General features: G+C 39.3%; 1 protein-coding gene across 11 annotated transcripts; it reads right to left on the reverse strand.

The window, feature by feature from the left end:
* Nucleotides 1–212: 212 nt before the first annotated feature.
* Nucleotides 213–12,620, reverse strand: HNRNPK (heterogeneous nuclear ribonucleoprotein K). 11 transcript variants are annotated; one of them, XM_050761195.1, is made up of 17 exons: nucleotides 12,502–12,620; nucleotides 10,380–10,459; nucleotides 10,197–10,281; nucleotides 9,707–9,804; nucleotides 9,001–9,057; nucleotides 7,467–7,510; nucleotides 6,521–6,593; nucleotides 5,914–5,985; nucleotides 5,298–5,411; nucleotides 4,864–4,992; nucleotides 3,897–4,204; nucleotides 3,706–3,760; nucleotides 3,304–3,387; nucleotides 2,923–2,938; nucleotides 2,763–2,845; nucleotides 2,198–2,367; nucleotides 213–1,416 (listed from the first exon to the last, which is right to left on the reverse strand). In XM_050761195.1, exons 3-17 carry the CDS (start codon nucleotides 10,252–10,254, stop codon nucleotides 1,386–1,388), a joined length of 1,392 nt encoding a protein of 463 aa, XP_050617152.1. In that variant the 5' UTR covers nucleotides 10,255–10,281; nucleotides 10,380–10,459; nucleotides 12,502–12,620; the 3' UTR covers nucleotides 213–1,385. The 11 variants fall into 11 exon arrangements, with proteins under 11 accessions (XP_050617152.1, XP_050617147.1, XP_050617153.1 ...); XM_050761190.1 differs by having other exon boundaries at nucleotides 213–1,476; XM_050761196.1 differs by lacking the exon at nucleotides 12,502–12,620 and adding an exon at nucleotides 12,152–12,241.
* Between the last annotated feature and the right edge of the window lie 82 nt (nucleotides 12,621–12,702).

Consider the following 12,702-nt stretch of genomic DNA (forward strand, 5'->3'; position numbering starts at 1 on the left):
TTTGCTAAATTACCACTTTAATAAATTATGAGCCCAACTACTGAACTTTGCATCTACCACCCCTGCCAGCTTTCACTTATAAATGCTAGAAAAACACTCCACACACACAAAAAAATATATATAAGATTACTGTATTTCCTTTTAAGAGGAACGTTTCAACAAATTTTACAGGTGTCAATCAACCCTTGTTCAAATTGGGCACACATCAAATCTAGCATCATGGGTGTTTTATTTATTTGGAAGTGAATTTTAACTATCAATACAAATGCCAAGATACTACACAAAACATCCACAGGAACTTTTTTCATCTTTTTTTTTTTTTTTTTTGAATTGTACACAAACATTTCCTACATAATCCAACATACAACAGAGAAATGGTACATCTTTTTCTTTCAATTTGCATACAATGGAAAAACAAGTATATATATATTTTACAAAGTTTAACTAATAAGACACTAGAGCAAGTTGACAGTTTAAGTCTATAGGTGAGAAATTATCTAATAAAAATAATCAATTTTTTCAGCATTAGTCACTTCCATAACCAAGTGTTATTCCGATTAATAAAACTTGCTGCCAATCAGAATTCTGGTATATACTAATACCATTACTCAACTTGTAGTACTGCTCCCCACCTTAGTTCTTCACAACTACTAACATAGAAAATGTTGAAAAGTAGGGGCAAGCATTTGCAAAAACAAAAAATCCCCAGCTTATTATAAGCATGAATATGTATGATGGAATTTCTTCCCAGCAATAGACTTCCAAACCATCAAGAAATCACCAGAACTAAGTTTGCCAAGTTATTTTGCCTATGTCCAACAAGAGATGCACTTATATGTCCAACAGAGGAGCTGAAAATCAAACTTAGTGTTTAGTTTGGGGGTGGGTTGGGAAATTCAGCCACCATTTTAAAATGACTGTCTTAAAAAAAAAATGACCACCAAAAATAGGTTCACTAAATTTATTTTAAAAATCATAAAACGTTTCTTACAAAAGAGCATTACATTCTGCACACTGCTCTGAACAGATGCCAGGGACATGTGGACTATTGTTACTTTTCCTCCCTGTCCCACCCCCCAAATGTTACAGTGACCACAAAGCAGGTGTTCACAATTACATGGGGGGAATTTTTTTAAACCACCAACAATAACAAAAAATAAAATCCACTCACTCTGCTGCTGTTTCAAAATTTCAATGTTAGTTTTTGCACGCCCTTCCCCCCCCCAACCCTGTTTGTAAGGAACTAAAACATTACATCTGGTGAACAGCAAAGATTTCACTACACCTCAAATGCAGAACACCTATGAAGCAGAGGAATGTTGGCTTTTTAAACAGAAGCAGATAAAAAAAAAAAGATGCAGGACTCCTTCAGTTCTTCACTAGTCTTAGAAAAACTTTCCAGAATACTGCTTCACACTATAAAAAAGAAAAAATATCTTGCATTAGAATCCTTCAACATCTGCATACTGCTTCACACTATAAAAGAAAAGAAAAAAAAGTGCGAATTAGAATTTTTGCTCGTAACATCTTAATCAACATCAAGACAATTTCAATGCTAAATTAAAATGATAAACATGTCCATTACAATTAGAAGAGTTCAAAAACCATAAGCAATTACAAATTAAAGCAATGTTAAATGTCAAGAAAAATGATGAGCGGTAAATCAGACATTAGTAGAACAGAATTAAGAAAACGGAATTGAAAGTTGTTAATATTTGGTAGAAAAGACAAAGAATGCTAGTAAGGTGTGAAATGCTGCATTTTACAGCACCAATCATTTGTCCTGTAGAGGCATGGCCTGTGCCATATGGCAGACTGTGATTTGTTGTCAATTTAGTTATCTAAAAACAACAAAATCACTAGTCTTCCACACAGAACTAGGCCAACATCCAATGAATCTTCTATATTGTCTACAGGCTCTGTACAATTTTGTAACAAGTGGTTTTGGCAGCAGTTTTCACCAGAGAAATGAGAAGTTTGCTTGGTTAAGGCTTCTTCCAGCAAGATTAGTATTGAATGTCTTCGTTTTTAGTAAGAAAGCAGAAGAAAATCAAGGCAAACTATTAGAATGTTTAGAAGTTAGGTCCCCAAAAGGTTGAGACACCATGGCTTCTAAAAGAAAAAAATCAATTGAGAAGAAAAGCTCTTTAAAGGTTTTAGTATGTATAAGCTAACACAAAGCTAAACTTAAACTGACCTGTTCTGCAGCAAATACTGTGCATTCTGTATCTGGTCCTGTGTTCCTGTAATGGTAATGATCCGATCTTCGGATCCTTCTAAAGGCTCATCAATTTTGATCGAAGCTCCCGACTCATGACGGATTTGTTTAATCCGCTGACCACCTTTGCCAATAATAGATCCAGCCAACTGAAAAGATTTTTTAAAAGTATGTGTTTACGATATACTTTTAACATTTACTACCTGTATTTTCAAGGAGCATGAAGTGTATTAATTTTATTCATTCAGACTCTTAACTATCCCTAAACCTGTCAAAGTTTGAGTTACAATGCATTTATGTCACACTCACTAATGTTTCCCTTAATTAGCTAATTAAGGGCTCAACACCCTCTTAACTATTTTTATTAACAGCACTGATCACTTAACAAGGCTCAAACAGCAGAAAACCTAGCTCACTAAAGCCTATGAACATAACCTCATTCCTAAATGTGTATTTTTGTTAAAGCCTTTTGAATTAAAAAAACAGAAAGGAGGAATAATCATAAAAGTGATAAAGTGCTCCTCATAGTATTAAAGATACTTACATCTTTGGGAATAGTTACTTGTGTAGTAATAATAGGTCCACCAAGATCACCATATGAGCCACGACCCCCTGCATAGGAATAATCTGATTTAAATAATGAGCAGTAAGTTCATTTAAAAAGTATGAAATTAATGTTTGATTTCACAAAGGAGAAAACTTACCATATCCGGAGCCACCCTAAAAACAGAAAGAAAAAAATAGAAAATTACTTTGCCGTTGTAGTTACTACCAGTACTTAAAATAAAAAATTCATTCAATAAAAATGGAGTCTCGCTATGTTGCCCAGGCTGGTCTCAAACTCTCGGGCTGAAGTGATCCTCCTGCCTCAGACTCTTTTGTAGTTGGGGTTAAGTGAGTACCACTGCACCCAGCTTCACTATTCAAGTATTTTAATACTCATAAAATCCCTCTATTCAGGAAACCAAAGTCATCCTGTATCCTATTTTCAGTGAGTATCCTCTGGGGAATAATAAACTTACTGGAGAGCAGGTAAACATCTTAAATTATCACTGATATACACACGAACAACCATGATACTCAACCTGTGGTTCATAAGCCATCTGCCATTCCGATGGGCTCCATGTATCTATTGCAGAGTCCCAAGTTTCATCAGCACTGAAACCAACCTGTTAGCGATAAAAATATTAACATGAACCCACATTGTATTTTGTTACAGAGCTGTTTTTATATGCCTAATTTGCATGTTACATTAAAACAAAAGAGGGTACATATATAGGCAGCAATTATGTAATCGAGGGGAACAAAGCTCAGCAAAGTCATAATCCTCCAGCAGCAAATAACAGAAATAATGATTTAACTAGTAATTCAAACAAAATTTACTTGTAGGAAAAGCTTTTTAATTACTATAACCTTCAACAAAACGTGAACTATATTGTTACAACCCTCACATACACAAAACACTGGTAATAAACCAAAGTTCTTACCATGCCGTCGTAACGGTCTCCAGGTCTCCCTCTTCTGTCATAGGCCATGAGGTCTCTGCAAGCACAGTACTTGTTGTAATCTAAACTTGTTTACATGCCACACATATCAAATCAAAGTCTACCTTGTCTACCACTAAGCGCAGTCTCTTGTAGGTTAATAATTCATAGATTAAAAAAACCCAAAAACTTACCCCCCTCTAGGTGGTGGTGGTGGAGGAAGAGGAAGATTCCGAGCTCTGCTACCACCCCGGCCGCCTCGTCCAGGAGGAGGGGGAGGTGGTCCTCGACGAGGGCTCATATCATCATAATCTCTTCTAGATGGAGGCATGGGACGCCCACCCCGACCAGGAGGCATTCTGTCAAAACCACCTCTTCCCCGCATTGGAAATCCCACTGGGCGTCCACGGCGGTCATCAAACATCATTGTAAAACCACCATAATCATAGGTTTCATCGTAAAAATTTGGATCATAAGGCTGTGCACGTCCTTTGATGGGAGACTAAAAACAGAGATAGAACAAACTTACAGACTGAAGAAAAAGAGACCCGCTTCAAACCAACCCTTCTCTCATCATCAACAAAATACAAGTCATTCCCCCATCAGGAGGTGCTAGAGGCAGAAACAGGAATTATGTCAACACTAACAGTAGCAAAGTAAAGATTCCCAAGAACTCCAAAACTTTTGGCAAGTGCTAAACACAAGTGAGTTCTATTGCCTGTGCAGGGAGAAGTAACAGCTTGCTCTTACACTTAAATCTTAAGAAACCACAAAGTCCTCCCATTTTACACATAACAAACTACAATGCTTATTTCACAACAAGGGCTGAAGAGATCAGTATCTTGGCAAGCCTGTAATCCATACCGAGGCACCCGAGATAGGAAGCCCTGCAGCCCTGCAGCGTAGTTACAAAGACACAAGCAACACTATTGGAAATTCATTCGAAGGATCAAAGGCTAAAGAAATACCACCACCAAATTACCACTCTCCACTTTTTCAAAACCATTTCTAAATTAAAGTGATGGCTGAAGCCAGGTGATAGAAAATTGCTAGGGAAAGGGCAAATAAAGACTATTACACTAAATGATCTGAAGCTACTTTTGCAAAAGGTTATCACTTTGTTTCATAAAACCAAATGCAAACAAATGTGTTCAGAAGTACCTCAGATATAAGATCAAGGATGATCTTTATGCACTCTACAACCCTATCGGGTTTTCCTCCAATAAGAACAACTCTGTCAGTGGAATGAGGACAGCATTCCTGGAAAAGCTTGATGGTGGTTTGAGTGTTCTGTAGTAAGATCATAAAAAAAAAAATAATTAGAAGAAAATTAGGTTTCCTAGGTTCAGTGAAAATTGCATTTGAATTCAACAATTATCCCCCCATAATATAAAAACTTCATTATTATCACACGACTTTGCAATGGTATAAAAATTTTGACAAAATATAATAGCAATGCCAGACATTTTTTGTCGTTTGTGATACGCAATCTTCGGAGGGAACTCAGAAGGGAAGTGAGAGCAGCTCACAGAAACAAGTCTATATGAAAATTTACTTTCCAGCAACAAATATGGCAGAATTTTTTTTTTTTTTACCTCTCGAAGTTCTTTGATTTTAGCACCTTTGACCCCAATAATTCCTCCTGCTAGACTCTGATGAATCAACAGCCTCAACTCGCAGTCAAAGTCACTTCCTTTATAGTGTTGGTACTGTGGAGGGAGAGTTATAAAATTTTAGTCTCAAATCAACAATTCCCCAAAACACACTTATCTGCTATAAGCATAACAATAATATACTGTTGCAGTGAGCAACCTGAATTTATATTTCAATAACTTTACCAGTTATGTGCTTATTATCCTCAATAGCCAGGCCCAAAAAGGACATTCTGCACCACCTTAAAAAACTATTTTATTTTCAGGTCCTGCAACACCATACCCACACTGCAGCCATTTAGCATGTCGCTGTTACCACAAAATTATTATTAACATTCAAATAACACCATAATAAAAATGACTGCAAAGCACTTTGCAAATGTAGTTAATTCCCACTGCAGCATGGAGCAGGGTCAACAGTGAGTTGTAAGACCATTCATGTATCATGTTTTTAAGCCTTTTTCTATAGAGATGGGAAAAGCACACTATGTTAAAAATATAATCGATCCTATGGGCCAGGCTCCATACTTCAGTGGGGTTCAATGGCACTATGACATACATTTAAGCATTCCACAGCATCAGATTCGAGCGGGAGCTGGCTGGTTGCAGTGGGTGATGGCAACTGCAGGCCCTGAAAGTAGAAAAATAAGAGTAATAGGTTAAGTGTCTAGCGTGATCAGGCTATTGTCGCATATATTGGTAAAGCTACTACAACATATTTTAAACCTATATTATTAAATGAGAAACTGCTTTACTCAACATTAAGATGATATAAAACATAAAATACTTTTCTCTAAATACCTAAGTGAATTACGTAGAGTCGTAAAATCCTAAATCTAAATAATTCTCCTTTTCAACACATTCCCATAAATACTCTAATTTAAAAAATCTCTTTTCTAAAACTAAAGCCCATAAAATACACACTAAATCCATGAAAGCACATGACCACAGATAAGTTCACATTTACTCCAGGAGTGGTCAGCCTGTTTGTTTTTTTTTAAAAAACAAATTATGTATGTACAAAATTACGTAGCACATTGAGATACTCCTGCAAACTGTTATATCCATTGTCTCTCCACCTCCCCCATCATACCCCAATACAATGCACTTTAAACATTCCCCCCTCATGTTGTCAAATATATTTAAAAAAAAAATAATGAGCCTACCTCTTCCAAGGTAGGGATGATTTTCTTCAGAATTTCTCCAATTGTTTCAATATCAGCACTGATACTCAATATGCTGTCAAACACCACAAATACCAGATAATACAAAAAAGGCGGAAAAGAAAAATGAGTTTTGTGTTTGTTACCAAAGTCATACAAACTTTTACAGAGATGTAACATACAATTATTTAATATTCCCCATTTAAAGTAGCCTATTTATAGATTTCTCACATGCATTTTGTTTTATACCCAATACAGACATGATAACAATATTAGGAGACTTGCAGAGAGACAGAGAGAACGGGCTTTTGGAAGGGCTCAGATTAAGTGGGCAATAAACTGACCAGAACTGAAGCAGAGTTGAATATTTATGTTCCCCGCCACCACTAAGTTAAGGATACCCTCGCTGTTACATTGGTAAAACTGGCACACCTTCTCTTAGGCAAAGTGGGGGAATATGCGAGTGGTGAACATTGTATCTGGAGTAAGGTTATGAATACCAGTTAGAAATTAGATCACTAATGGGCTCTGCAAGAAAACAAATACAAATGCAAGACAAAACAAAGACAACACAAATGAGAAGTGAAGGAAAGTGAACCAGAGTTAGCATTTCATCAGAAAAAATTATGAACAGGCAATGTTGGGAAGCAAGGTGGGCCACAAAGACAGAGCGAGAGACTATCTTGGTAACAATTTGATTTACAATGCGGCAAATATGCAACACTTGAAGCTGTGCTCCTTCCATCGAAATAAAATTAGTGGATCGTTTGGGTGGGCAACTCACGGTAAAAGTTCAGTGACAAAAAGACTTAATGGGGAAAATAAGACAGAAACTTGAAAAACAATACACCGTCTAAAGGGGATACTATTTAATTATATAAAAGGCAGGTAATAAAATACATTTCTCTCTTTCTAATCAGGCAGTGAGGCATAAACTGTTGGGACATACCGCTCGGGGCCACTGCTGTCTGGGACTGAAACACTGGCATTGTACTGCATTGGTCATTGGCGTTCGTGGATGTTGGCATTGGGCATGGGCATTCAATCAGAAGTTGTCAAGTATGGTACCCGTTTGGCAACGAGCACATTTTTGGGCATAGCCAACCAGGGTTTTCACATGGGCGTTCAGGGGCGGATGGGCCAACGTCATGGTGGGCAACGCAGGGGTAAGTCGATCCAGTACATGGGCAACGGAGATATATGGCCAAAAAAACAAGGAGAGGGAAAAGGGGGAAAAGCAATAAATTTTAATTTAATACAAACTATACTCATACTCTCAATTAATGAAACAAGCTTAAGTTGTTCTGAAGACTAACACAATAATGGACTTCTCTAAATCTGACTGTGGCTTAACATTAAGGACCTCAAATGATGGTTCTAGCCGTTTTTATTTTTTTAAGAAAAACAAACGATGTTTCAGTAGCAGGCTGGCTCATGAGGGTAGACACAAAACCTGACTCAAAGTTTACTGAAATTCTTGAGGAAATGGGGAAATAACCCAGATAATTATACAGAACATCTGGATTAAGAGGAGAGAGGTTTTATAAAAGACAAAACAAAAATTCCCACACCACCAAAAACCCTAACTAATAAGACTGGTTTGGTTGTCTGGAGGTTTTAAAACGCATTCCTAGATCCTAACAGGCAAGTTTGTAAAATTTTAAACAAAATTTCAAGTTCAGTTTACAGTAATCAAGAGGAACATACAAAGATCTGCGACCAAGAGAGAAATGAAATACTGTCAAATAAGTACTCGACACAAAGTTATTTGCCTCATTTTTAGCAAGAAAAACATTAAGAAATGTGTACACTATGAGAAAAAAAATTTAGAAATTTTGGTGTAGCCAAGTCCTATAAACGTGCTCACTTCTGGCACTGCCAACATTTAATGTGTCTAATCACAAGAGTCAACCCACTGTAAAATGAAGACTCAAACAAATCATAGGCATTGACGAACAGTTTCCCAATTATAAGATTAAGTGCCTACTCTATTCTTTACCCATATTTAAATCATGCAACCTCAACATTAAATTCTTTGTGCTCCATGTGCAAGCCGTTAAAGAACAGATGGACATTTTTCTTCCGAAAGAAAACAAAAAAAAATTTTCTGGATTTAACCAGCCACCTGCAATGGTTTTCAGTAATACTGTAATTGATTCACACACAGGATGGTGCAATCAAGGATTTTTACACTTTGTTGCTATTTCTAATTAAGATGTTATCTTGCTTGATGAAGTGAATAGTTTGGTGGACTCTTATTAGAATGTGAAGAGGTTTAATAGAAACCACCCCCCCAACCCTGCTCAATCTGGGCTTTTGTTAAAACAGGAATGGATAACTTTGAAATCAATTCTGTAATAATAAATTGTTACAAATGTCTTGTAGCTAAACTATAAAATGATTTCTAGGATGTAAATCTTTAAATTTCTATAGACATATAAACTGAAGCTGCTCGTGTACTAGTTTAATATCTTAATACTTACGTCTGTACGGAGAGCCTTAATATTCTTGCCTCCTTTTCCAATCACTGCCCCAGCATTCTGGAGAAGATACAAAGACAAAAAATTATTTTGCCTTTCCCTAAAATTAATGTCTACCTATACTCTTAAGATTTTGCTAAAAAATCCTCTAACCTGTTTGTTATAAGAATAAAAATCTACTTGGGGATGTAAAAACGACCAGGCCAAAAACAAATCAAAAATCAAAATATAATTCTAAGTGCTTTGAGGACTAAATAGTTTGGAGTACTTAACATGAGAAATACACCAAGTATAAAATAAAACTAAGCACAGATTTTATAGCACCTTTTGGTAAAATAAATCAATTAATTTAGTATTAGTAGGTACCTTCATATTGTGACCCGTGATAAAACAATAAACTGCCAACTAAGCAGTTTCCTAAGGAGTCCACACATAATTAAGATTTAATCTATTAATACTTTAAGAATCACACTCTCCTCCTAGCTTGACCTGTAGCGGTGGTTCACTACAGCAAAGGCTTTAATCTTAATTATAAGTGGAGTAACAAAACCACCAGAGCCTTCAAGTGTGTTTAGAAAGAACCACAAACAAATGTTTTATATTCTTCAATCTGTAAAACTTTTGACTTTCGAGAAAGCCAAACCAGACCTTATCTTAATTTCCACTTGAGTATGAACCCCCTTCAAAATTTCAAGAATAAAATGCATACCTTGCTTTGAAGCAGAATGCGTAATTCAACCATCTCATCAGTGTTTCTAGATCTTTTAAATGCTTGTTCCTCTTCCATATCTTCTGCAGGGCGTTTACCTAAAAATTAACAGTTCAGATTTCAAAGAAAGCAGCGAAGTCTCCAAAGCAACTCCATTCTGTTTCAAGAGACTTGTTGCTAATCTTAGGCATGTTTTAGAAAGGCCAAAGGCATTGCTATAGACTTGAACCTTATGCTTCCATCTAGTAAAACGTACCAAACACAAAATACTGTGACAAAATACTTCAAAGGACTTGAAATCCCAAAATGCAAGGAAAATATTTTATATGCAAATCAGTTACTTCAACTTCATAAATAAAAAGCTAAAATGTAACTGATAAATCGCTGAATTAAAATTACCTAAACAGAAATACCAAAATTTCACCACACACTTCTAGGCAATAATTAACAGAATAAAAAAAATACTGTTAAAATTAAAATTTATTCTCACCAAATTCACCATTGGTTTCAGTGTTAGGGAAGGTTTCTTCTGGCTGTTCAGTTTCCATATTCTTTTATTAAATGGGCACACCAATCTGTTGAAAAATAAAGACGCTAGTACATTTGACTTATTGGAAAGCAAGCTGTAAAAAAAAACAAAAAACAAAAAAAACACACTACTTCTAGAACGTACCAGTTATTATATATCCTTGCAGAGCAGAACTGAAGCGTTCTGGGTCGGACCAACAACTGACACCCCAGTGCTGCAGTAGCCTATAAGAACCAACAGAAATCAGTTTTGCTTTTGTTTATTCCTATTACTGAATATTTGTTTCTGATCACAGTCAACACTGCTTTGAACCCAAAAAACTAGCTGCTTCTAAAACTTGACTCATTTTAGGGTTTCACAATTCAAATGACTGCCTAAAAAATACAAAATTCAACGGAGCCTGGTTTGATTTTTTGCTAAGTTAGAACAATAACTTTTAGCCACTGAATTAACTCCCAAACACAGCAATGAATTGTTTTATACGGCACATTCACAAAAGCCTGAAAAGATAAATGTCATCCACAAAGCGTAACATTTATAAAAAGTTACAATGCATCTTATTCACTGGAAAAACTAATTTTATATTAAAACTTCTAATTGCTTTTCTATTTCTTTCGACTCATGCTTGAAGCGATCTTATGTGACACCCCGAAAGTTTACAAATACAACGGCCACTGCGAACACATCCATCAACAATCTACCGGAGGGATAAATCCAAAAATCTAATACAGGACCAGATCCAAACTATCACACTACCAGTCTATTAATCAGCGAAGCTAATGGAGCCCTTGAAAACTAACAGTCACTAGCGGACTATTTTAAATTAGGCTTGAGAGAGTACAACCCGACAATTATGCCTGTAATATGAAAACTAAAGTGTCTACGCGCCAGAACGGTCGACAGGCCTGCAAACAGCCTTTTTAAGCTTCCCTCTTGTCGGGACTAGGAGTTGACAAGCGGCCTCTACTAGAAGGTTGGCTAGACAGCAAAGAGCCAACAATCGAGGCACTTTTATGCCTCCCATTCTCCCATACCGTTGGTGGACTTACCGCTCTTCTAACGACTAACTGAAACGACATTCTCCTGGCCCAGCACTCAATTTCTGAGGTGGGGTGTGAGAAATTTGGATAAGAAAGTTTAAGCAAAAACAGCAGGGCTTATCTGTAAGAATAACGCTGCCGCGTGCCGTTCACCCTTCGGGTCCTGCAGTCACTAGTCCCCAGGCCCCGAAAATCCGCTAAGTATGTGCTCGACTGGCCGAGCGCCAACGCGCCCTCCCCTCCCCGCCTCCCGGTACCGGGATCGGAAACAGCCGGGTAACAGGACTGGAAAAAGCGAGAGTCGATAGCAAAAGCGCCGCCACCTCTCCTCACCCGGATCCGACAGGAAATGGCGGCCCGCGTAATGGCGACTACGTGCTACTAGGCGGAGCCGAGCGCCGACCCCCTCCCCCACCCACCACGCGGTCCCGAGGTCTCATCCCCCGCATCCTCCCCCCATCGCCCGAGACAAAGCCACCGAGGCAGCCCTGACTGTTCCATCCCCGCCGCTCCAGCTCCGACCCCGGGCCGGGAGACCCAAGGTGAGGCGGGGCTCACACAAAGAGAGCGGCGGCGCGACCTTCTCCCCCAGCCGGGCTCCTTTCCTCCACGAGGTTCCTAGTTCCTAGTGCCACATAGCTCCAGCTCATTCTAAAGGCACATGCCTCACGAATCCCCGAAGTCTCTAGGACCACAACGCGGACTGCGGATACACGCTCAGGGAAATGGCGGAGGTGGGGGAGGGGACGCCGGGCAACGTTCCCACTCGGAGAAGCGGCCAAACACCAAAGCGGCCCCCAGAATGCCTCCCTCAAGCGGAAAAACTGGGCTCCGACCCTCACCTCCACGAGCCGCTCCCCCAACCCGGCTTCTCACCGCGCGAGGCCGCCGTCTCTCTGCAGCCGCGCCGCCTCAGCCGGTCGGAGCTAGACAGAAAACGAGCGCAGGCTCCCCTCCCCCGCCTTCTCGCGTCCTCCCCGCCGTCGCGCCCTATTGGCTGCCAGGGCTTCGGCGATGGTGCGAGGGCGAAGCAATTGGCCCGAGGCCACGTCAATCAAGGCGACGGGGGAGGCGACAACCCCGCCTCCCGCCAGCGCCTCCCTTCGGGCTGTGAGGCCACTAAGGGCTCGAGAAAACCCGGGCTTGGGAAAAGTCAACGCAGCCTTTCAGGGAGGCCAAACCCATGCCCGAATCAGCAATACCCAAGCTCCAATAACTCCAATTACCTATAGGCCGCGAACAAGTGGGACACAGGCAAGACGTCGAGGTCGGCGCAGCAGAGAAACAGAGGATAATGGCGTCTGCAGTGCTGTCGCCTGGAGCGCCCTCCTCCTTTCTCGTTCGCGCACTCACTAGCTGGGGGGAGGAGCGACTAGGGGGCGAACCTCTCGCGAGATCTAACAACTGCCTAGTTCACGCGCACAGGG

The sequence above is a fragment of the Macaca thibetana genome, chromosome 15 (genome assembly GCF_024542745.1).
Source record: "Macaca thibetana thibetana isolate TM-01 chromosome 15, ASM2454274v1, whole genome shotgun sequence".
Lineage (NCBI taxonomy): Eukaryota > Metazoa > Chordata > Mammalia > Primates > Cercopithecidae > Macaca > Macaca thibetana.

What these genes read in the sequence shown, in the direction of transcription:
- HNRNPK (XM_050761190.1), bottom strand. Translation starts at nt 10,254, where the DNA reads ATGGAAACTGAACAGCCAGAAGAAACCTTCCCTAACACTGAAACCAAT. An exon ending in TCATCCCTACCTTGGAAGAG is followed by an intron (nt 5,986 to 6,520) that starts GTAGGCTCATTA and finishes TTCTACTTTCAG; the next exon opens with GGCCTGCAGTTGCCATCACC. An exon ending in CAGTATTTGCTGCAGAACAG is followed by an intron (nt 1,477 to 2,197) that starts GTCAGTTTAAGT and finishes TTTCTTTTATAG; the next exon opens with TGTGAAGCAGTATGCAGATG.